Source organism: Panthera tigris, chromosome C1, assembly GCF_018350195.1.
Source record: "Panthera tigris isolate Pti1 chromosome C1, P.tigris_Pti1_mat1.1, whole genome shotgun sequence".
NCBI lineage: Eukaryota > Metazoa > Chordata > Mammalia > Carnivora > Felidae > Panthera > Panthera tigris.
The window spans coordinates 35,892,043-35,917,789 of NC_056667.1; the positions used below are offsets into that span (position 1 = coordinate 35,892,043).

Genomic DNA, 25,747 nt, shown 5'->3' on the forward strand with positions numbered 1-25,747 from the left:
AGACACAGAATCTGAAGCAGGCTCCAGGCTCTGAGCTGTCAGCACAGAGCCTGACATGAGGCTTGAACTCACAGACTGCAAGATCATGACCTGAGCCGAAGTCGGACGCTCAACCGACTGAGCCACCCAGACGCCCCAACTATTTTTTTTTTTACTTAACTAGTTTGTTGTAGCCAGTTTTGTTTTGGGCACACTACAATTGGAAATAAAAATCAGAGTCTGATTTAGAAATGACTTGGACAGCTAGATCTCAACACACCAAATATTAAATTCCAAACAACGGCAACTACAGTCACATATGAGGTAACATGTTATCTATGCTGCACCTCGATTTTTTCACCCATCTATTTGGGAAACCATAAATAACCCACTACAAAATTTACCTTTTCCATGAAGTTTTTTTTTAGTTGAGATCCTTTAAAATTTTTGTGCCTGTCACCTTTCTAATAGTCTCATTTTCACCAGTAAAGACAGCATTCATAATGGTGAAGCACAATGACTTAGAAACAGATTGCCTAGTTATCACTGTTACTGAGTACATACAATTTAACCATAAAACAAAGATATGCAATCTGCTAAAGTATGACTCAGAATTGTGTACTGTATCTATAACAGAATTTAAAAATGAATTATAAGCAGGGGGCGCCTGGGTGGCTCAGTCAGTTGAGGGTCCGACTCTTGATTTCACCTCAGATTATGATCTCCCAGTTAGTGGGATCAGCAGAGTCTGGCTCTGCAATGGCAGCTGGGAGCCTGGTTGGGATTCCCTCTCTCCTCTCTTTCTGCCCTTCCTCCAGCAAGTGCATCCTCTCTTTCTCAAAAAAAAAAAAATAATAATAATAATTAATTAAACATTTTAAAAATAAGTAGATAGGAATTATAAGCAGAAAAGTGTCCCAGATTTTTTATTCCAAACTTATTAAAATGGTTGCATGTGCCCCCCTCAGCCAAGCTTTTAAACAGCCACTGATGAGAAAACCCGTGGATTGCATTTATTAAAAATAAAAAGGCTTAGGGGCACCTGGGTGCCTCCATCGGTTAAACGCTGACTTCAGCTCAGGTCATGATCTCACAGTTCGTGAGTTCAAGCCCCACGTTGGGCTCTGTGCTGACAGCTCAGAGCCTGGAGCCTGCTTCGGATTCTGTGTCTCCCTCTCTGCTCCTTCCCCACTCGTGCTGTCTCTGTCTCTCAAAAATATATAAACATTAAAAAATAAAAAGGCTTCCTAACATCCCCCCTTATTTCAAGATCTCTGATAAGATACTATATACAGAATCAATTGAAAGAATATTTATATCAACATGTACAAACCATTTTGAGCATCTAAGTTTATGGGTTCAGTAGGCAAATGGCCATACACAAAGCAGTTGACTTGTAATTTCTATAGAGCACTGCAAATGTTTTCCTTGTAAAATCACCAAAATAATTTAAAAACAAAAAAAGATCCTAGGAGCACTGACAAAACTAAACTTTTGTGTTAAAAGAATGCAGTATGTTAAATTGAAACTGACTCCTTAAGGAAGATGACAGCTTATTTTACTATTAATTCCCAAGTTCTCATTCACGATTAGCATTTTTATTATTTTATCTTTTAAGCAGATTGCAACCTGAAACTCAAGCACCTTCCCAAACACTGAAGTTATCTGTTTTTGATTTCCAGTCTATGCCTTTTTGTTTTCAGTTAAACTTCTGGATCTGATGGCTTAAAAGGGGGGGTGGGGAGAGGGGCAAACAAAAAGGCAGCCTTTTGTTTGAAAGGGCACACACAACAATCAGCCACTCCACATCTAAAGTTCGTTTTCACTGGTTGTCTCACAGAGTTGCAATCAAGGTCCCAAACTTAAGAGCACTCTGATTCCCTTTCAAGTATTACACAGAAAAGACCGGAAAACTTCAGAAGTCCGTCAAATTACAAATCTGAGTCTTCTGAAGACTACCAATCACTTTAGTTTTGGACTGGATTTACTCAGGAATGTGTGACTTCTGTTACTAAAACATGACCCACACCATTAGCTGGTTTTTTTTCCTGGTAAGCAATAAATATCAAAGTTAAGAATAAGTATTTCAACAAATATGACAAACCAACCTCAGAGCACAAAGTTGGCTGATAAAATTACCATCATAGCACAATTTCAAACTATAAGCAACCACACACACACACACACACACACACACACCCGCACCCACTCTTACGTAAACTTTTGGAGTAAGCAAACTTCTTTAGCCTCACCTTTCTTTTCACCTAGCAAGGACTCTTCAAGACACCAATTGCAAGAAGACCAAAATATCAAAAGATTCAGCTGCTGCCCTCGTAGAAGAAACAACCAAAAATTAAGACATGGTAATGTGTTTAAGTTACTGAAGCTTAGGGCACTTCCCAAGCTACAGCCATTTTAGATTCAGCCTTTCTTTTGAATTTCATGGGGGTGGAGAGGTAGATTTAAAACAGTAAAAAAAATCCTCGTTAAAACTCTTCAACATCGACCAGCTTTTTTTCGGAGCAGGAGGCGATCCGTAGGTGTTGGATATCGACTTAAATCTAAATCAAAGAAAATACCTCGCTACCACGGAGAACCGAAACGCTGGTGGTTAAAGCTCTTCTTTTCCCCTCAGAGGTCCCACATTTGACTTACACTATTTTTTCCTCCTTAGGTTTTCCTTCACTGGAAAACAAAAGCCCTTGGTTCTAATTTAAGAAGGGGAGAGAAAAAAAAACCCGTAAACCAAGCCACTCAACCACCAACAAGCCGGAACGCCTGGAGAGGAGCCAGAGAGCCGCAGGTGAGCGTTCCGACCCGAAGACCAAAGTTGAAGTAGAAGCGCTCGGGCAAAGCCGCTGCAACACTCGACTGCAAAGCTCCTCGCGCGGGGGGAAGTGCCCCGTTCGAACCACAGGACCGCGGGCCCTTCGGCTCCTCTCCCCCTCCCGGGGCCGACCTATACCAACCACCTGTGAGAGAGCCTCCTTCAACTAGTTTCAACAGCCGGTTGGTCAGGCACCGGGCGGAGCCCCGAGCCGGGACGACTCAAGATCCCCTACCGCCCGTTTCCCGGAACCCCTACTCACCCGGCAGTAGCGGGGCTACAGATAGGGAGCATACGCGGCGTCTGAGGGCGCGTCCCCAGCTTCCTGATCCCGCAAAGGTGGAGAGCCCACAACCATAACAAAGCTCTTCCCAAAATGGCTGCCCGGCCCACACGGCCCAGGAGGGGCAAGAGGGGGAGGAGCGACGGCCAGCCGGGCCCTCCCCCCTCCGACCACGCCTCACACACGCCCACCCGCTCGCACCTCCCACAGGAGCGCAAGCGCAGGAGCCCTGTTCGGGTGACCCTGCCGGCGCCCCACGCAGCCAACGTTCCGCCGCGTGAACGGCGGTTATTCCGTGCGTGGTCCCCAACCCCCCCCTTACGGCCGCTGGAGACAGTACCCCCACCCGTCTGCCGACTTGAATTCTCTGCCCTTCCTCGCGCCGCTTGAGAGGGAGAGACCGGCCGAGTTTGGTATCCCTCCTCTTACCCCCGGCCGAACACCAGGGCCTGGATGCGTGTGAATGAGTGGGTGGGTGTGTATGTGTGTACTGTTTTTCCCCGCCCCTTCGTCCTCCCGTACCCCACTTCTGAGCATGCTCGCGTCCCCAAGCTACCCGTACAAGTACTAGCAAACCGGCTTCGTAGGATCCCGTGTTTTCCGACCCTTCCCACCTTCCACTCTTTCCAGTGCGCGCGTCGTTAAGACTTCAGCCCCCAGCGGGCCACACCGCCGGGCTCTTGAGGCCTGCGCGGCTGGTCCCGACGCGCTATACCCGCTGGGAGTGGTAGTTCCGCCCGATGGCTGGCGTCACGGCCTTGGCCCAGCGCAGGGCGTATTTCTGTCCGGAGCCTGCTCCTATGCCTGGGTGGAGAAGTTGTTTCTCCGACCCAAAGCCTCATTGGATATCGCACTACTGGAAGGGGCGGCGCTGCCATGACAGAAGGAAATAAAAGTGAAAGCCTATCGCGATTAGAAGCGGTTATTATTACGAAGAATTCGCAATGGGTCCACCCTGCACAGGACGCTAAGCCATATGGTGGCCAGCAGCCGGGAAGCTAGATTATACCTAGAGTCCTGAGGCATTGGAGGAAGCGGCCAGCGTGGGCCCTTCCAGCTCTATTGTTTTCAGATGAACGCTCAAATTGCTCGGCGCTGTCTCCTTTGATAGACTGAAATGGAGGCCCAGAGAAGACACGAGACTGTCCAAGGTCACAGAGCTGATAAATAAAAATTAAAACAGAGGGTGACAAAGAATGATCTAACTTTTCAGATCAACCCAAACCAATGCTCTTATCGCCATACCTTTCATGGAAGCAAAAGTCCTGCCCCTTGTACTCTTTTTTAAAATAATTTTAAAAAATCTTTATTATTATTGAGGGACACACAGAGTGTGAGCAGGGGAGGGGCAGAGAGAAAGGGAGACAGAATCCGAAGCAAGTTCCAGGCTCCAAGCAAGCTGTCAGCACAGAGCCCGACGTGGGGCTCAAACTCACAAACCGGGAGATGGTGACCTGAGCCGAAATCCCACACTTAACCAACTGAGCCACCCAGGCGCCCCCATACTCTTTATTTCTTAATACGTTTCCATGTCCAAGCAACGAGAATGGAAGCTAAAAACAGTTTTGTTTTTCTTAGTAGTTCAGGACCCTAATACATTGTAAGATGTGGCCCATCGATCCTAGAAACCCTGTTATGAGTTCCAGAGATGGCAAACAATTTGGCCAAGTCACACAACCTAGACTCCAAATCTCTCCTACCACTATCACTTGTCATTGTTTCAGTAGTTACACTCTACCTTCCCGAACTCGGAGGGGCAGATTCTGCTGGCTGGGAAACCTAAAAGAAAGACCATTCAGGCATCCTACAGACTTCAAAAGCCGGCTTCCAGAGTTAAGATTTAAAATAATAACCCAAGATGGAAAGCCTGTCATGGGAACCAGTTCAGCGCTGGTCAAGTTTCCACCCGGACTGTTCCCCAACCCGCCCCTTCTCAGGAAGTGGGGAGGGACTGTTACCACCCATGTGCCGGAAGTTGCCTTTTCCTGAATACCTGGCTATTCTGGTGGCTCAGCTTTATTTACATCTCCCGATTCCAAGGTGGCAAGTAAGTAGCAGGGCGGCTGCCACAGGGTGCAGATTGGGAATGGGGTCACCAAGGGTTGAGAGTAAATCAAAGCCGCGAGCACTGTGGGGCAGTTTCCCGAGGATCCTTTCGTCCAGACACTTCTCTCAAATGTTCACTCTGAGGCTTTGCAGTCTGCAAGTCTTCCCTCTGGGGCAGTGGAAATACCGTCCGTTTTCACCTAAATTGAGCGGATTAAACCTTGGTTCTTTGCCCTTCATTTCCTCACCAGTTGCCGTCCCGGGGTTTAGGCCATCACTCTTTCCCTTTAACAACCAAGAGTTGGAAATCACATGGTCATAGTGCATAGGGAGTCCGGAAAGCTCTTACGCAGGTGATTTTGAGCAACAGTGAGTGTGGGCCCCGCAGATATATGTATTTGGAAGTCAGGAGTGGGTGTAAGTGCCATCTAAGATCTATTCATAGGACCGGGATAACCTCCCTCCCTCCTTCTTTATGTTATAGAATGAAAACATTGACTGGTATGTATACAGGATTTCTCTACCCAGCCTTAAGAGCTGTGACCTAGAAATTAGTTCATTAAAATGTTTACTTAGGTAGCACATGTGGTTTTTGGATCTTTTAGACACCCATTCTCCTGATTAAGAGTGAAACTCATGTAAGACAGATCTAGATTTATCTTCTCACTCAACCACTTACTGGCTGCTTACATTAGACAGGGTTTTTAACCATTTCCCCTTGTGTAAGGTGGGAATATAGTTAATACTTTTTGAGTGCTTACTTTGTGTTAGGGACAGTTCTCAGTTCTTCACATGTATTATAATACGACCCTATGTGTTCTTGTGATTATTTCAAAGGTGAGTGAACTGCAACATAACAAGGTTAAATAACTTGTTCAAAGTCACATACTTGGTAAGTGGTGGAGCCATGATCCCAACACAAATTGACTCCAAAATCTTCACTCTAATTTAACAGGCTATATGTGTTCTTTCAGCACTAAGTTGATAACGTTGTTGTATTAAATGAGTTAATGCATATAAAACACATAGTTACAGTGCTTGGTTCACAGCTAAATTGTATTGATTGCTACCATCATTTGGAACTGTAAATGCCTACCCAAAATAGGTAACTAAGGTGAAAAAAGAGAACAGAGAAGCTATAACTTTCCATTTTAATGAGAGAACTGCACTTCAAGGAAACAATTTATGCAAGGTCACCACAGCTGGGGAATTATAGAGGTGTTTGTAAGATACAAATCTTCTGTCGCTGTACATTACTTTTTCTGTTCCACCAAACAGCAAAGGCTAGAAGAATGGTTCAGGGGTGCCTAGGTGGCTCAGTTGGTTAAGCATCCAGACTTCAGCTCAGGTCATGATCTCACAGTTCATTAGTTCAAGCCCCGCTGAGAGTGTAGAGCCTGCTTTGGGTCCTCTGTCTCCCCCTCTCTCTGCCCCCACCTCACTTGCCCACTCACATGTGCTCTCTCTTTCAAAAAGAAATAAACATTAATAAAAATAAAAAATAAAAGAATGGTTCAGAGATGAAAAGGATCTATCTACTTAATGTGTTACTGATTTTTTGAAGACATTAATGATTGTTTTCAAAGGAAAATTCTTGAGTTACTACTTATAAAAAGATATGTATAAAATGAAGAAAATTAAGTGACATCTTGTTTTGTACACAGCAGCATACTTCTGATTCAGCCCCTCCACTTAGCTATAAAAATGAATTAATCAGAACTGCCTGGCATTTTCCTGAGCAAGACTTTCAATTGGACCCAGCATGCTTCATTTCATCCAGAAGTTTTCTCAGGCATCTTCAAAGGTTGGTTTATTCGGCAAATATTTGTTGGCACTGCTTTGCTGAGGCAATAGCAGTGAAAAAAAAAAAAAAAAAGACAAAAATCTTTATCCTTATATATTTAGGTGATGCGGGAAAAGGTAGGTAAAACAAATTATTTCATATATCAAGTGGTAAGTCCTCTGGAAAAATATAAAACAGAGAAGGGGAATAGGGAGTATCAACAATAAACTTAAGATTGTACTTAAAAATAGGTTGGAAGAGAGGGAATAGGCTGTGCAAACAGCTCAGGGAAGAACATTCCAAACAAAAGGAAGAAAAGACTCCAGGATGGAATCATTCCTAGCATTTTGAGGAGTCACCAAGATTCTTAAATAGCTTTTTTTTCTTTCATTCAATGCTTTTTGAGTCACTGTTCATCTATTAGCTAGTTGAAGTCTGAAATCTGCTCACTAAAGCACAGAATCAGCAGGAAAGGTTTTTATTTTGGCTGTGACCATGAAAGGCACTGGGGAGTTTTTTTGTTTGTTTGAAGACAAAGGAAAAAATATGGTTCTGACTCTCAAGTATATGGAGACAAACACATAATTTACATTCACCGTGAGAATTATGATGGGAGTGTGCAGAAGATACTTACATAGTTATAGGAGCATTAATTCAGACTGGGGAATGCTTCATGCTGAATTTTGAAAGATGGGTTCCCTACAGAGAAAAGTAGGCAGAGACGTGTAGGAAGGAATGGAGCTATGGAAAGTATAGTTTCTATAAAGCTAAACTGGAAGGTAGATTGCTTTATCAATATAAAATAGCATTCCCACAGTAATTAACACTGCTTCTTTTGCAAGTTATAAATAGAAGAGGCAGTTTAAAATGCCAGATCCTAAAGGTGTACTCTTTACCTGTTTCTCTTTCAGATACTCCTTTCATGGGATAAGGTTAGTGGTAGGAAAAAATACATCACTAGGTTTCTATTCAGTTTCTTTTGCATGTTTTATCACTATTTGCTAGCCTTAGCTAGCATTAACATCACCCTATAGTACAATCTTTTTGTAAGTTTGATGTACTAATAGAAAGGAGATGCTTTGTTTTTATATTGTTTCAGTTTGGGATTAACTAAGAAATTGTGATTATTTTAAAATTTGTTTTTGTCTACTGGTTCTGTTTTCTCTTTAGATGCTGAAGTACCCTTTCACATTCCGACTAGGAGCCAGCAGAATAGAAACACTTTCTCTCAAGACATGTCTCCAGCAAAACTTTTCCCCTTTGTTGCCAGGGCCTTGGTTTTTCTCATCATTTCCAGTGTATATGAACAAGACACAATACTATCATACTTCCCCATGCAGCTTTAAGAAGCAGCAGAAGCAAGAAGTCCTTCCAACCAAGCCACCAGGCACCATAACTTTCCTGCTTGAAAGCCCAAAGCCAGTATTATACATAATTCTGGCAGGAGTAATCCCCTTTGTTGCTCCACCACTGGTCATGGTGATGGCAAAGACTTATATCCCCTTATTAGCTTTTACTCAGATGGCTTATGGAGCCAGTTTCCTATCTTTCTTGGGAGGGATCAAATGGGGTTTTGCTCTGCCAGAAGATAATACAGCCAAACCAGACTTCCTCAGTTTAGCTAGTAGTATGCCTCCTCTTCTGTTTTCATGGTTTGCCTTCCTTATTTCTGAAAGACTCAGTGAAGCTATAGTCACAGTAATAATAGGTTTGGGGATAGCATTACACATTGAACTTTTTCTCCTGCCACATTATCCCAACTGGTTCAAAGTCCTTAAGATAGTAGTCACTTTAGTGGCTTTGCTTTCATTTGTAATCACTTTACTAGTTAAAGATATTTATCCAGAGAAAGGACTCAAGAAGCCTGGTCAAGTAGAATAAATATAAAAACTACTTTGTAGATAATGTTAGCATGTTGGCTACAAGCCTCATAAAGTTGTGTTTTGGCATCACCTTTTTCTTCTTCTCTTGTTTAGCTTTTGTTCCCCATCAGTGGTTATTTATTCACAGATTTTTTTTTTTCATTTCTAGAAATCTTTATTTCCTAGGAATTACTTGATAAGAGTTTGAAAATCTCTAACAAGTCATTTTCACTTTAGGTTACAGCTTTCAGTGTGTATGAATTATACATAACATTTTAATGTTTTACTTGTTTTGAAAAACGTAAAATGAAAAAATATGTAAAATGATAAAAATGAAAATCCTTTTTGCTAGAGCCTTATGATCATTGAAAAAAGACACGCATATTCTCCCATAAGAGGAAAACTCTGTATCCATGAGTGTCTGAAAATAATAGGTGGTTCCGTTGTGGGGTTGTCATTGCAATTGGCCCTGAGAATTGCATTTCCAAGCTCATTTTATCTGGTGTAATCTAGTTATATGAGCTGAAAGGATCTGTGGCTCTAAAAGTCAGTAGGGAGCAGTATCATAAGGGGAAAGCCATATTCAAAGAAAAGCTGGACACATTTTCCAGTTTGTATCCAATTTTTATAGACACAACCCCATCTTCAAATATCATCAGCTGGTCAAAAAATTTTTAAATAAAGTCACAAGTATGTATAAATTAGGAAAAGTAAAGCTGGGTTACACAACTCAGAAGCTTTTTTAAAAACAGAAGCAACACCTTAGGTTCTAACTTGAAAACAGTCTCTTGAGATTGTCTTCTAAAAAAAGGAAAAACAATTTAATTGGCAGAAGACTATAAATCAGTAGGAGCACATGGGTGACTCCGTTGGTTAGGTGTCTGACTGAATCTCAGCTCAGGTCATGATCTCATGGTTTGTGAGTTTGAGCCCCACATCAGGCTCTGCTGGCAGTGCAGAGCCTGCAAGTGATTCTCCCTGTTTCTCTGCCTCTCCCCTGCTTGCTCACTCTCTCAAAATAAATCAATAAACTTAAAGAATATAAACCTGGTATATGTTATCTTTGGATAATGTATTCAAATATTAGTTAACTTGATTTTCATAAATTGTGTGTTGAAATCCTCGCCCCAATATCTCAGAATGTGACCTTATTTGGAGACAGGGTCTTTACAGAGGTAATAAGGCTAAAATGAGGGCATATGAGTAAGCTGTAATGTAATATTACCAGCATTCTTCTTTTTTTATTACCAGTATTCTAATAACAAGGGAAAACTTAGAGATAAACATGCATACAGGGAAAATGTCATGTATACATGAAGGTGGCCATCCACATTCCAAGGATTCCTAGAATACATGCCTTCCTTTCAGCCCTCAGAAGGAACCAACTACCAACAAGTTGATTTTAGACTTCCAGCTTCCAAAACTATGAGACAATAAGTTTTATTGTTTAAACTTCTGTGGTACTTTGTTACACCAGCCCTAGCAAACAAATACCACAGAGCTAGACCTTGTTCTGATCAGTGAGAAGCTTACCAATAAAACCACCACACAATCCTTCTTTATTAATGCAGAGAATACGTTACCTACAGTCTGACACTAAAGAAAAGAAACCTTACACTTTAGAAGCTCTTTCTCAGATTCTACTCACAGTGTTTTGGTGAGGAAACTGCTTCTAAATTACATGAGGACTGCAAAAATTAAAACTCTGATCTCAAATTCATCATCTTTCAGAATAGGGGCAAGTCACTTTTAAGCTAGTTGCCCAATTTCAATAAATGAGGCAGGCAAATGCACTTTGCAAGTGAATTACAGTGTATGATTCTTTAAGAAAACATTCTAGGGGGACCTGGGTGGCTCATCAGTTAAGTGTCAGACTTCAGCTCACGCCATGATGCACAGTTTATGAGTTCGAGCCCTGCTTTGGATTCTGTGTCTCCCTCTCTCTCTGCCCCTCCCCCACTCATGTGCTCTTGAGCTCGCTCGCTCTCAAATATTTAAAAAAAATTTTTTTAACTGATTTTAAAGTACATCCAACTTTACATTGCACAGGACATCTTGAAGTATATTAGATTGTCAAATATTAAAAAAAAAAAATTTTTTTTTTAGTTTATTTATTTTGAGAGAGACAGAGAGAGAGAGCAAGCGGGGTAGGGGCATAGAGAGAAAGAATCCCAAGCAAGCTCTGCACTGTCAGAGCAGAGCCCGATGCAGGGCTTAAATTCATGAACCATGAGATCATGACCAGAGTTGAAGTCAGACACTCAACCAACTGAGCCACCTAGGTGCTCCAAGATTGTCAAATATTTTGAAGGAAGATCACATTAACAGCTGCTCAGAAAACAGATTTAAATGTAAGAACTAAATGTGCACGTCCCTAAAGGTAAAACAAAACACTAAAAAACTTGGTTAATCCTATTAGTTTGGTGGTGATCCAGGAACACCACTAATAAACTAAGTTATAAGTAATACAAGGAAAGCAAAAATCAACATACTTTATTAGTACATTATTTTTAAAACAGTGTCACTACCCAAAAAATAATAAGCATTTTTACAATTATCTATTTACAGAGATTGTCTGGACCTGTTAAGCCCAAACATGGATTGTCTTGACAGGTTTCTGCCACCACAATACAAAATGCCTCCCTCACAGTGCCATTTTAGTTTGGCACCAGGCAATAATGAGAACTAAATTACAGTAGTATTTTTTAAATCTCTTTTGAACCAGAATGCAGATTTTCTATAACTAGAAATATTAAAGGCACATAAATTAGAGCTTCAATAATTTACAAATGATCTTGATACTTCATTCCTTGACATTTTATAGGTCTCAGCCAAGCATCTATGACACTTCAGACTTTCAGGATACCCCAAAGAAAGGGACACAGAGCTTTGTGTCTGCACTACTTGGGCTTTTCTTAATACATGCATATGGTTAAGTTATGGAAGAAAGTACCCTTGTGGGCCAATCCAAATATTTTGGATATGAGTGCTAAGTCTTTAATGCTTACCAAAGATTGTGTATCTAAATAAGCTGCTGATCCCTGTTAACAATACCCTGAAGAACTTTAGTAAAGAAAAAGGGAAATCAGGGATATACAAATCAAATCCTGGAATCACTAGGTAAACGTAAATGTATGCAAGACCTTTAATATGTATGGTTCCAAACGACTAGTGGAAATAAATAAAATAATGATCATGTACACAAAGAATGTTCCTCAGAACTGGACAGAAAACATTCTTTAGAATGTTTCTCAGGTGAAAAATGAAAAGTTCTGAGAAGCAGTTTTGGATCAGAGTCCTTTAACTTAACAATGTCTATAAAAGCTTCATAGGTACCTACAATTCCACTTTTTCCAAGCAAGGCAGTAGGCTTTGTACTAAGTTCATACTTAGGCTTGCTCAAGTACAAGTAAGCTTTACCAAGGTTGATGGTGTAATAAAATTCCCTCTTCCCAAAGCCAAACTAAGAACTATTTAGAAAATAGGTGTTAACCTCCCACTAGGCTCTGTTACCCATTATATTATCCAATTGCACTAATGGACTATCACTAAGAACCTCCTAGTAATTCCTCACTTGGCATTTTCAGCATTAAGACAAAAAATATAAGTGAACAGAAGCTTTTTTAACCCTGTGAACAATAGGCAAAAATGTATCAATCTATGTAAACATCTATACAGATAGCTAGATATTTCCCACATGTCCCTCCCAGTGTATCTGCTGCTAATAAAAAGTCTGGGGCTATTGAAAACTCCTGGCATCAAATGAAAGTAGGGAGTTGTTTCATTGGCTTTTCTCTGTAGGTTCAACTATGGCCATGGAGCTATGGACTGAATCATGAATGTACAGACATCTTTAAACTGTCTCACTCAAATTCTTGTATCACATAAGGGTCATGTTACAGCTTGGCTTGCCCTGGAGAAACAGGTAAAGGGGCTATTAGCCAAGAAGCTTCTAGCAAATCATTTTTACAATTAGGACTCTTCCCTTAGGGGAAAATTCTAGAGCAAAAACAGCATTGCTATTGGTAAGCTTAACAAATTTGTGTGAGTTCTTTATTAATTTAGGATATGTTCCATATCTCCTCTCACTCAAATTCTTAGAGAAATCATTCTTTAGTCATCTAACCTATCAAATACATGGAAAACTCAACAGAATCAGAGGGTCCTATCACCAAATACATATGTGATTTGCAAACATTTTATTTTCAAAATGTTTCTTGTGCTCCCTTATGCTTTATATTTCATAGTACAGCAACACCACCTTCACAACGACTGGTGATCATGTTACCGATTTCTGTCCATGTATCTGAATGAGGGTTATAAACTTCAACAGAGTCCAAGGTACCTGGGGCCAAGAAATCATGGCTGGAAGATCGACCTCCAGAAACATACAGAAGCCCATTAACTGCCACAACACACATGCCTGCTCTAGGCACTTTCATCGAAGCAACTTCAACCCACTTTTCCTGGTTAAGAGGAAATAAAAAAAGAGCAGAAATCATAAAATGGTAACAGAGAAAACTGTTGAGAAATCAGATACTCTAGTTCTTTTTACATGTTTAAATTTCAAACTCACAATCCAGTCATATAAACATTTTCAAATGAACTTTTGAGTAGGCATAGACAAAAGTAACGAGTTTAGAGGAAAACAACTGAAAAACATGTTTGATTAATTATAAATCATGATCAGGAGACAATCTAGAAATCCCTTATAGGCAGGCATTCTATAAAACTAGTTCTATTGAATATAAGTAGGTAATGCGCGCACACACACACACACACACACACACACACACCACAAACCCACAAAGCTCCAAGAAGAAAAAAGCTCTATACAGAAGGACTTTAATATGCTAATGACCTTTATTAATCTCCAAGATAATGATATTGCTATCAACACTTGCCCAGTTATTAACCACGGAATCCTTTTTTTCGAAGATCATCTAGTGGAGTTAATGATTTGCAAAATGTATTTTCAGAAAAAGTAGGGGCGCCTGGGTGGCGCAGTCGGTTAAGCATCCGACTTCAGCCAGGTCACGATCTCGCGGTCTGTGAGTTCGAGCCCCGCATCAGGCTCTGGGCTGATGGCTCGGAGCCTGGAGCCTGTTTCCGATTCTGTGTCTCCCTCTCTCTCTGCCCCTCCCCCGTTCATGCTCTGTCTTTCTCTGTCCCAAAAATAAATAAAAAACGTTGAAAAAAAAATTTTTTTAAAAAGAAAAAAAAAAAAAGAAAAAGTATAGATCGGGGATCAGAAACTATAGCCTATTTTGGTGAGAATGATTTTTCCAGATTAAGAGATTATTTTAAAATATAAGAATATTTCAAATGGTGTTGGGAAAAACGGGACTATATGCCAAAGAATAAAACTGGACCACCTTCTGACACCATACACAAAAATAAGCTCAAAATGGATCAAAGACCTAACTGTGAGACCTGAAACCATAAAAATCCTACAAGAGAGCACACACAGCAATTTCTCTGATATCAGCTATAGCATCACTTTTCTAGCTAGGTCTCCTGAGGAAAGACAAAAATAAATAAAAGTAAATATAAACTGTTGGGACTACATCAAAATAAAATGCTGTTTTCTGCACAGTGAAGAAAACAATCAACAAAACAAGAAAACAACCTACTGAATGGGAGAAGATATTTGCAAATGACATATCTGATAAAGGGTTAATATCCAAAATATATAAAGTGCTATTACAACTCAATACTGTAATCATCATCATCATCATCCAATTAAAAAATGGACAAAAGACATGAACAGACATTTCGCCAAAGAAGACATCCAGATGGCCAACAGACATGTGAGAAGATGCTCAACATCACTCATCATCAGGGAAATGCGAATCAAAACTACAATGAGATACCACCTCACCCCTGTCAGAATGGCTAAAATCAAAATACAAGATGGGGCACCTAACTGGTTCAGTTGGTTGGGCATGTGACTCTTGATCTTGGGGTCATGACTTTGAGCCCCATGTTGGGCGTAGAGATTACTTAAAAAAAATAGAAATAAAAATATAACACAGGAAACAAAGTGTTAGTAAGGATGTGGAAAAAAAGGAACCCTCGTGCACTGCTGGTGGGAATGCAAACTGGTACAGCCACTGGAGAAAACAGTATAGAGGTTCCTCAAAAAGTTAAAAACTACTGCCTACAATCCAGTAATGGCACTACTGGGTATTTACCTAAAAAGTACAAAAACACTAATTCAAAGGGACACATGCACCCCTATGTTTATTGCAGCATTATTTACATAGCCAAATTACAGAAGCAGCCTCAGTGTTCATCAGTAGAGGAATGGATAAAGAATAGTATATGAATACAGTGGAATATTATTCACCCATAAAAAAGAATGAAATCTCCCCTACAAAAATGGCTCTTAACAAGAATAAGGGAACCATGGGGCTCATCCCACAATGTCGATGTTTCATTTTCATCAGTGTATTAGAACTATAGTTTGCTTTTTATCCTGAGTAACCTCAAAATAAACTCTGTAGGACCAGACACATGTTATACATTATCTTTAAGATTTGGATCTATAATGTAGGTCTTTAGTAGACAGAAAATAACAGTAACATTTTAGATTTATGCACGAAAAACCAAGATAACTGACTACTGATAAACACTTATTTTGGAACAAAAATCTATTCATTTCCAGCCATATAGAAAAAAATAGCAACAGAAAGTGCCCTCAGAAAGTTCATTTTCTAGATTCCCAAATAAGATCACACAGAAGGTCAAAGGAATTTGAACTATCACCAAAGTCTGAAATTTATTAGAAATAAGAATCAAAATCATGCTTTACAATAAGACAATTCTATTCTTGCCACTTCTATTCAACATTGTACTAGAGGTTTTAACCAAGGCAATTAGGAAAGAAAATGAAATAAAAGGCATTGAGAGTGGAAAGGAAAAAGTAAAGCGATCTCTATCTATAGAAGACACAATCTTGTATTTGGAAAATCTTAAGAAATCCATAAAAAAGGGGAGCCTGGGTGGCTCAGTCAGTTAAGCGTCCGACTTCAGCTCAGGTCATGATCTCACAGCTTGTGAGTTTGAGCCCCACATCAGGCTCTGTGCTGACAGCTCAGAGCCTTGAGCCTGTTTTGGATTTTGTGTCTTCCTCTCTCTCTGCCCCTCCGCCACTCACACTCTGTCTCTCTCTCTCTCTCAAAAATAAATAATAAAACATTAAAAAAAATTTTTTAATAAAAAAAAAATCCACACAAAAAAACTATCAGAGTACAAGTGCTACAAGGTTTCAGGATATAAGATCAACAGACAAAAATCAATTGAATTTCTATACACTAGCAATGAAAAATCTGAACATGAAATTAAGAAAACATTAAAGGAATAAAATACTTAGGAATAAATTTTAAAAACAGAGTTCAAGGAACTGAAAATTATAAAACATTGTTTAAAGAAACTGAAGACGACTAAACAAACAGAAAAACATTCCATGTTGAAGATGAAAAGTCCTAATATTGCTGGGGCACCTGGGTGGCTCAGTCAGTTGAGTGTCCGACTTTGGCTCAGGTCATGGTCTCGCAGTTCATGAGTTCGAGCCCTGCTTTGGGCTCTGTGCTGACAGCTTGGAGCCCGGAGCCTGCTTTGAATTCTGTGTCTCCCTCTCTCTCTGCCCCTCCTCCACTCGCTCGCTGTCTCTCTCTCTCTCTCTCTCTCTCTCTCAAAAATAAGTAAACATTAAAAACATTTTTTAAAAAGGTCCTAATATTGTTAAGATAGCAACACTCCCTATATTGATCTCTAATTCAATGTAATCCCTATCAAAATCCAGCTAGCTTCTTGGTAAAAACCGACAAGCTGATGGGGCACCTGGTTGGCTCAGCTGGAAGAACATGCGACTCTTGATCTTGGGTTTGTGAGTTTGAGCCCCACACTGGGTATACAGATTATTTAAAAATAAAATCTTGGGGCGCCTGGGTGGCTTGGTCGGTTGGGCGGCCGACTTCGGCTCAGGTCATGATCTCGCGGTCCGTGAGTTAGAGCCCCGCGTCGGGCTCTGGGCTGACAGCTCAGAGCCTGGAGCCTGTTTCGGATTCTTTGTCTCCCTCTCCCTCTGCCCCTCCCCTGTTCATGCTCTGTCTCTCTCTGTCTCAAAGATAAATAAACGTAAAAAAAAAATAAATATTTTTAAAAATAAAATCTTAAAACAAAAAAAACAAAACCTGACAAGCTGATTCTAAAATTCACATGGAAAGGACCCAAAATAGCTAAACCCATTTTTTATTTTTTATTCTATTTATTTATTAAGTTTATTTATTTATTTATTTTGAGAGAGAGCATGCGCATGAGTAGGGGAGGGACACAGAGAGAGAGAGAATCCCAAAGAATCCCAAGCAGGCTCTGCACTGTCAGCGTGGAGCCTGATGTGGGGCTCGAACCCACAAACTGTGAGATCATGACTTGAGCCAAAGCTGGATGCTTTGATACCTGAGCCACCCAGGTACCCCTAAACCCCCTCTTTAAAAGAAGTACAAAGTTGAAGGACTCACACTGTCCAATTTCAAAACTTGCTACAAAGCTACAGTAATGAAGACAGTGTGGTAGTGGCATTAGAATAGGCATATAGATAGATAAGTGAATAGAACTGACAGTCCAGAAATAAAACCCTCACTTTCATGGTCAACTGATTTTCAACAGAGGTGCCAAGACAATCCAATGGGAAAGAATAGTCTTTTCAACAAATAGTGCTGGGATGATGGGTTAGCCACATACAAAAGAATGAAGGTAGACCCCTACTTCAACCCCTATACAAAAATTAACTTAAAATGAATCAAAGACTTAAATATAAGAGCTAAAACTATAAAACTCTTAGAAAAATACCTTCATAATACTGAATTAGGCAATGGTTTCTTAGTTATGACACCAAAAGCATAAATGACAAAAGAAAAAAACATCAAAATTAAAAATGCTGATTTTTTTTTTTAAAGTAGGCCTCACACCCAGCATAGAGCCCAATGTGGAGCTTAAACTCACAACCCTGAGATCAAGACCTGAGCTGAGATCAAGAGTCAGACGCTTAACCAACTGAGCCATCCAGGTGCCCCAAAAATGTTTGTGCTTCTAACTATACCATAAAGTGAAGAAAATCACTTTTTGGAATGGGGGGAAATTTTTGCAAATGATACATCCGATAAAGGACTAGAATATATAAAGAACTCTTACAACTCAATAATAAAAAGACAATCCATTTTTCAAAAAATTTCTAATGTTTGTTATTTGAGAGACAGACAGACAGACAGAGAGACAGACAGAGCATGAGCGGGGTAGGGGCAGAGAGAGAGAGACAAACAGAATCCGAAGCAGGCTCCAGGCTCTGAGCTGTCAGCACAGACAGCTGGGTTCAAACCCACAAACTGTGAGATCATGACCTGAGCCGAAGTTGGAATTACTGTATCATCCAGCAATTCCACTCCTAGGTATGTATATACCCAAGAAAAATGAAAACACATGTCCACACAAAAATGTGTACACAAATGTTCACAGCAGCATTGTTTATAATAGCCAAAAGTTTAAACAATTCAAATGTTTGGTGTGTGAATAATATCTCAATAAAGCTGTTAACAAAATTCTTTTTACTTGAGAAAAGAAAGAAAATTTAAATCTTTAGGCTTTAAAGGTTTTAATAACCATAAGTGGTTTAAGAACCATAAAATTCAAGTAACATTAATCCACATTTCCCAAAATATGTTCCCTGAAACACTTTATTCCAGAAATGCTCCACAAACATCCACAAACAAAAGGGTTTGTGTGCACCATAAAATTTGAGAGATTTAGCATAAAGATGCATAAAGCATATTATTGTACTAAATTGTGTAAAGAAACTTATTTAACTTTGTTTAACCCGACTTTCCCTACATATAGTTGATTAGGGGAACACGTTACCTAATTCCTCTTAACAGTGCAAAAAACTAGGGACACCTGGGTGGCTCAGTCAGTTGCGTGTTTGATTCTTGATTCTGGCTCAAGTCATGATCTCACCATTTGTGAAATCAAGCCTGTGTCAGGCTCTCCACTGATAGTGCAGAGCCTGCTTGGGATTCTCTCCCTCCCTCTCTCTCTCTACCCTTCCCCCACTCATGCGCTCTTTCTCTCTCTCTCTCTCTCTCTCTCTCTAGATAAATATAGTACTCCATGGAAACTAATTTGGAAAAAATTGCTCTAACCTATAAGCCTACAGCATAACACACCTTATTACTGCATATCCCAGCACCTAACAAACTGTGATGTAATTGTCTATTTACGTCTCTATATTCCCCACTAGAATTTAGGCTCCTTAAAAACTGGGGCCTTGCATGTTCAGTTTGCCCTGTTTCCCCATGCATAGTATCTGATCGATACTTACATACTAAGAAGTCTGTACAAGTGAATGAATAAATGGATTAATGAACAAATGCACGATAGAATGGTGATTCAATGAAGACACAACCTTTCCCTATTTTCCTCTAATCTTCCCTTCCTAGCATAATTGAGTCAACCCAGTATGTGAGAGGAAGAAAGTACATTGGTGAGCTCATATACGCAGTGACAAGAAGGGTTATGTACAGGGGCGCCTGGGTGGCTCAGTCAGTTGAGCGTCCGACTTTGGCTCAGGTCACGATCTCATGGCTCATGAGTTCGAGCCCTGAGTTGGGCTCTGTGCTGACAGCTCAGAGCCTGGAGCCTGCTTCATATTCTGGGTCTCCCTCTCTCTCTCTCCCCTCTTCCGCTCATGCTGTCTCTGTCTCTCAAAAATAAATAAACATTAAAAAAAAAAAAAAGAAGGGTTATGTACAGAAGTGGCAGTTAGAGAAGAGAGTTGGACATAGTAGGGAGATTTGTTTCATTTAACAAGTACATTGAATTAACAAATAAGTAAATATACAGTTGACCCATTAATAGCAAGGGGGTTGGGGCACCTACCCCCATGCAGTTGAAAATCCATGTGTAACTTTTGACTCCCCACGAACTTAATTACTAATAACTTACTATTAGTAAATGTTATTAAAAAATCATAAGGAAGATACATTTACAGTACCGTATTGTATGTATTGAAAAATTCCATGTATAAGTGGACCCACACAGTTCAAAACCATGTTGTGTTCAAGGGTCAGCTATAGGGAGAATAATAGGACCCAAGTTTTTAACTAACAGAGAAGGTATTTACAAAAATGGAAATGGGTAAGGCCTGAAAGAATCTGAGATATTGTACTGGAATTTGGAGTTATCATTATGAACTCATGGTTTTATAATGTATAATACTTACATGTTACAGAAATATTTACAAATTAATGTGCGTGAATATATGTATATAAATATATATATTTCCTAGCTCTGTTTACTGAGAGTGCCTAGAAGCAGCAATACCCCAGTAGTAATGAGCAGTCCAAGTGCCTAGACCTTGGTTTCTAAATACTATCCTTCCCTAAGACGAACTGGAGCTTCTTAGAGAAATGGCTGATTCCAGGGCTAGAGCAGAGAAAGTACAAAATAAGCTTGAAATATTTTATTATCTATAAAGTAATGCTCAATGAATGATGGAACATGTCAAAAGGACACAGGAAGGATTTCCACTTACAGCCATGGTAGACTAATTGTTACCAAAGCTGTCCTCCTGCCATAAAAACCTAGAAAACTGGACAAAACCTATGAAACAAAAGTTCTCAGACAACACACAATGAATAATTGTGATCCCTTAGAAAAAGAAACAAACAAGGTGTCCAAGCTTTCTGTCTGATGGGGCTTTCTAAACAGTAGTACAGGGAAGGAGATTCCCAAGCACAGCATGACAGTAATCTGATTTAGGAGACAGAGATCATAGTTTAGAGAGGTTGAAGCAGCTAAGATTTGCAAGCAAGACTGCCAGAGGTCCCCTTGTGTCTTGAGTACTACTAATCTGTTCAATGCATTAGAACAGGCAAAGAACTAATAGGAGGATGTGACATAACAAGAAATATGTATTTGGTCTCTGGCCCCAGTTCCTGACACAGAACTCCTAAATCCTTTGGAATTTCCTGGGTGATAGAAGTGTCTTTTGTTCTAATGAGGCGCTCTTAATAGCTTCAGAATGAGAGCTGGTTATCAGAAAGACCAAGCCAGAATTAGAACCTCGGAACTTTTAGCCCCACCCCCTATCATCTGGGTAGGGGAGAGGGGCTGGAGGTTGAATTAGTAATGAATTATGCCTACATGATGAAACCTCCATAAAAATCCCCATACTATGGTGTTCGGAGAGCTTTCAGGTTGGTAAAGACATCCATATATCACAAGGGTATCATACCCCAAATTCTACAGACTCCTACACCCAAGACCCTTCTGGACCTTGCCGTATATACCTCTTTATCTGGCTATTCATTTATATCCTTTATAATAAACCAGTAATAGTACATAAAGTGTTTCCCTGAGTTCTGTAAGCCATTAGAGCAAATTATTGAACCTGAGGAAAGGATTTTGGGAACCCCTGATTTGTATCCAAATCAAACAAATGTAATGTAAAGAAGTCAGTGGTTAACCTGAAGTCCCACTGCTTGAAATTGGTGTGTAAAGTGAGGGGCAGTCTTGTAAAACTGAGCCCTTAATCTGTGGGGTTGTTAGGGTCAGAAATGAATTGACTTGAGGGTACCCAGTTGGTGTCTATCAAGAACTAGAGAACAGTTTGGTATGGAATACCTACACATTTGGTGTCAAAAATATTGTGACAACAAAAACTGTTTTCCTTGATAGGAGGTGTAAGCTGAACAATTCCCAGAGCTCACACAAGGCTAGAGGACATTCTAGTTTTGAGTAGCCAAAATAAAGAAACCTTGCTGAATACCTGGGACATTAGCAGAGACTCAAGAAGGGTCATTCTTTAGTAGGAGACCTACAAGAAAGACTACTCTAGACCTTCCCTACAAAGCTTAAGAACATTTTTCAAAAGAATCAATCTGATTTGCAAATGATGTAACTGTTTATCAACAGTTAAAAGAAGAAAATAAAATCCAAACACTGAGCAATATAACATTCACAGTGTCCACCATCCAAACGACAGTTACTAAAAATGTGGAAAAGCAGGAAGAATGTGACTCAAACCAGAAAGAAAAAATTTCAACAGACACAGGTCCAAAAGTGATGATAATAATGGAATCAGCAGACAAGGACTTCAAAACAGGTGTTATAAATATGTTCAAGGATCTAAAGGAAAATATGGACATGATGAGAGAAGCGGAAGACATAAAAAAAGAAAACCCAAAAATATCTTTTAGAGCTAAAAATATATTTGAAGTGAAAAATTCCTTAAATGGAATTAGACACTGCATATTAGAAGTCAATATAGATTAATAAACTTGAAAACACAGCAAGAGTAACTATCCAAACTGAAGCACAAAGTTTCACTTATACAGGATGAATAAGTTCTAAAGATCTAACATATAGCATGGTAACTATGTTAGTTAATAATACTATACTGTATACTTGAAATTTGGTAAGAAAGCAGATCTTAAGTACTCTCACCACACACAAAAAAAAAGGAAAAGAGAACCTGAAACTAATATAACACTGTATGTTAACAATACTGGAATTAAAAAAAAATTAGAGGGGCGCCTGGGTGGCTCAGTGGATTGAGCATCCGACTTTGGCTCAGGTCATGATCTCACGGTTTGTGAGTTCGAGCCCACATCGGGCTCTGTGCTGACAGCTCAGAGCCTGGAGCCTGCTTCATAGTCTGGGTCTCCCTCTCTCTATCAAAAATAAATAAACATTAAAAAAAATTAAATAAAAATTAGAATGACTAATACAGACTTTAGTAAAATGGAAAAAAAAGAAAAGGAAACTGTGATGTGATGAATATGCTAATCAGTTTGATTTGGCAATCATTTCATAATGTATATCAAAACATCAAATTATACACCTTAAATCTATACAATTTTTATCAAGTATGCCTCAGTGAAGCTGTATAGCAAAAAAACAAGACAAAAAACAGAAAACAAAACGGAAGCACAGAGAGAAAAGATGCGGAAAAATTAACAGAATCTCAGTAACCTGTAGGACCTGGGCATGTTATTGGAGTCTCAGAAAATCTAAGAAAATCTAAGGAAATATGGCTGAAAACATTTAATTTGATGAAAGCTATAATTCTACAAATTCAAGGGGTTCAGTGAATTCCAAGCAGGTTAAACACAAAACCCCAACAGGACACACCATAATCAAATATTGGAAACCTATGATAAAGAGAAAATTGTAAAAGCCTCCAAAGAAAAAAAAGACACGTACAAGGGAACAAGGATAAGAATGACTACTGACTTCCCATCAGAAACAGTGCAAGAAGATAATGCCTTTTAAGCAATGGGGGAAAAAAAAACCCATAAAATTCTGTGCTCAGTAAAATATCTTTTGGAGCACCTGGGTGGCTCAGTCAGTTGAGCATCTGACTCAGGTCATGATCTCATGGCTTGTGAGTTCCAGCCCCACATGGGGGTCTGTGCTGACACCTCGGAGCCTGGAGCCTGCTTCAGATTCTGTGTCTCCCTCTTTCTCTGTCCCTCTGCTGCTCGTGCTCTGTCTCCCTCTTTCTCAAAAATAAACATTAAAAAAAGAAAAAAATATATATCTTTCAAAAAATGAAGGCAAAAGAAAACCGTTCAGAAAATGAACACTGAGAGTGAATCAACGCCAGCAGACCAACACTAAAAGAAATATTAAGGAGAAGTTAGTTCTTCATGCTAATAGAAAATGTTACGAGATGAAAACTTAGTTCTATAGAAAAGAATAAAACTAGGAATGATAAATATATACATAATTATAAAAGACTTTCACATTAAAATTTTATGTTAACCTCTTGCACTGTTGGTGGGAATGCAAATTGGTGCAGCCGCTCTGGAAAGCAGTGTGGAGGTTCCTCAGAAAATTAAAAATAGACCTACCCTATGACCCAGCGATAGCACTGCTAGGAATTTATCCAAGGGATACAGGAGTACTGATGCATAGGGGCACTTGTACCCCAATGTTTATAGCAGCACTCTCAACAATAGCCAAATTATGGAAAGAGCCTAAATGTCCATCAACTGATGAATGGATAAAGAAATTGTGGTTTATATACACAATGGAATACTACGTGGCAATGAGAAAGAATGAAATATGGCCTTTTGTAGCAACGTGGATGGAACTGGAGAGTGTGATGCTAAGTGAAATAAGCCATACAGAGAAAGACAGATACCATATGGTTTCACTCTTATGTGGATCCTGAGAAACTTAACAGAAACCCATGGGGGAGGGGAAGGGAAAAAAAAAAAAAAAAAGAGGTTAGAGTGGAAGAGAGCCAAAGCATAAGAGACTGTTAAAAACTGAGAACAAACTGAGGGTTGATGGGGGGTGGGAGGGAGGGGAGGGTGGGTGATGGGTATTGAGGAGGGCACCTTTTGGGATGAGCACTGGGTGTTGTATGGAAACCAATTTGACAATAAATTTCATATATTAAAAAATAAATAAATAAAATAAAATAAAATTTTATGTTAAATATAACTTTTTAAAGCAAATATAACAAAAGGTATTATGGGGTTTACAACATATATAGAAGTAAAATGTATAACAAAAGCACAAAGAATGGAAAATGGGAAAATGAAAGTATATTTTTGTAAGTTTCTGACATTCAAAGTGAAGTGGTTTGGGGTGTCAACTATACTCGAATTAAAAAAAACTTTTAGGGGTGCCTGGGTGGCTCAGTTTGTTTAGCATCCAACTTCAGCTCAGGTCATGATCTCATGGTTCATGAGTTCCAAACTCATGTCAGTCTCTGTGCTGACAGCTCAGAGCCTGGAGCCTGCTTCAGATTCTGTGTCTCTCTCTCTCTCTCTGTCCCTCCCCAGCTCGCACTCTGTCTCTCTCAAAGATCAATAAACATTTAAAAAAAAGTTAAAACAAAAAAGAAGTGGTTTAAAAAAAAAAAGAAAGTGGTATGATATTATGCAAAGGTAGCCTTGATCATACATATATATATATATATATATAGTATAAATATGTATAATACATAATATAAACACTACAATAACCACTAAGAAAAAGGTGAAGAGTTATAGTTAATTGGACAATAAAAGAGATCAAATAGAATACTAAAACAATTGACATAAAGACAGAAAAGAGGGGGGAAAAATGAAAGAAAGAATTGTAGAAATAGAAAAACAGCAAAACAGGAGTCTAGAAACCAATCATATTTGTAATTACATTACATATAAATAGTAAAAACTCTAAAAACTCCGTTTGAAAGGCAAGAAACTGTCAAACTGGATTAAAAAGAGACTACAACTGGGTCACCTGGGTGACTTAGTTGGTTAAGCATCTGACTCTTGGTTTTGGCTCAGGTCATAGATCTCACAGTTTGGGAGTTTGAGCCCCGCACTGGGCTCTGTGCTAACAGTAAGGAACCTGCTTGGGATTCTCTCTCTCCTTCTCTCTCTGCCCCTCCCCTGCTTGCTCTCTAAGTAAATAAACTTAAAAAATAAATAAAAAAAGAGACTACAACTGTATGTTACCTTACAAGAGATGCAACTTGTAAAGATATAGATAGATTTAAAGTAGAAGGAAAGAAAAAGATGTACCATGCAAATAATAGTCAAAAGATAGCTTGGCCACATCAATGATTATATTAATATCAGACAAAGTAGACTTCAGAACAAAATACAATACCAAAGATAAAAACAAATATTTCATGACTATGAAAGGATCAATTTCATCAAGAAGACATAATAATCCCAACCTGTACACACTTAATAACAGAGATTCAAAATATGTGCAGGGAAGGGAAAATTCCTCCTTTACCCTTAAGGTCTTCCAGCTGGACTAAGAATTAAATTTACATGAGACAGATTAACAAGAGAAAAAAAGTTTTATTACTTGCACACAAAGGCCCAATAATGTAATTGAGACCTAAAAAAGTGACAAAGGCAGGTGGTTTTTATATGTTTTAAACAAAGAGAGAATAA

At 39.3% G+C, this 25,747-nt stretch overlaps 3 protein-coding genes across 8 annotated transcripts in view; 1 reads left to right on the forward strand and 2 right to left on the reverse strand.

The window, feature by feature from the left end:
• Positions 1-3,268, reverse strand: part of GPBP1L1 (GC-rich promoter binding protein 1 like 1) — a 66,960-nt gene extending 63,692 nt beyond the window's left edge. The window contains exons 1-2 of one of the 2 annotated variants that reach the window (XM_042996971.1): positions 3,069-3,268; positions 2,232-2,304 (exon numbers count right to left, since the gene is read on the reverse strand). The gene's annotated coding sequence lies outside the window, so the exon portion shown is untranslated. The remainder of the gene's footprint in view (positions 1-2,231; positions 2,305-3,068) is intronic. The other variant, XM_007077268.2, reaches the window with a different exon arrangement.
• A 1,703-nt stretch (positions 3,269-4,971) lies between these two features.
• On the forward strand, positions 4,972-9,709 carry TMEM69 (transmembrane protein 69). 2 transcript variants are annotated; one of them, XM_007077264.3, is made up of 3 exons: positions 4,972-5,136; positions 6,800-6,939; positions 8,089-9,709. In XM_007077264.3, exons 2-3 carry the CDS (start codon positions 6,898-6,900, stop codon positions 8,797-8,799), a joined length of 753 nt encoding a protein of 250 aa, XP_007077326.1. In that variant the 5' UTR covers positions 4,972-5,136; positions 6,800-6,897; the 3' UTR covers positions 8,800-9,709. The 2 variants fall into 2 exon arrangements, with proteins under 2 accessions (XP_007077326.1, XP_007077327.1); XM_007077265.3 differs by having other exon boundaries at positions 6,803-6,939.
• Positions 9,710-11,257: 1,548 nt separating this feature from the next.
• LOC102951551 (intracisternal A particle-promoted polypeptide) overlaps positions 11,258-25,747 on the reverse strand; it is a 42,854-nt gene continuing 28,364 nt past the window's right edge. For all 4 annotated transcript variants that reach the window (XM_042996969.1, XM_015535350.2, XM_007077266.2 and 1 more), the window contains one exon: positions 11,258-13,246. In XM_042996969.1, coding sequence (XP_042852903.1) covers positions 13,022-13,246 — 225 coding nt within the window. In that variant the 3' untranslated portion in view covers positions 11,258-13,021. The remainder of the gene's footprint in view (positions 13,247-25,747) is intronic.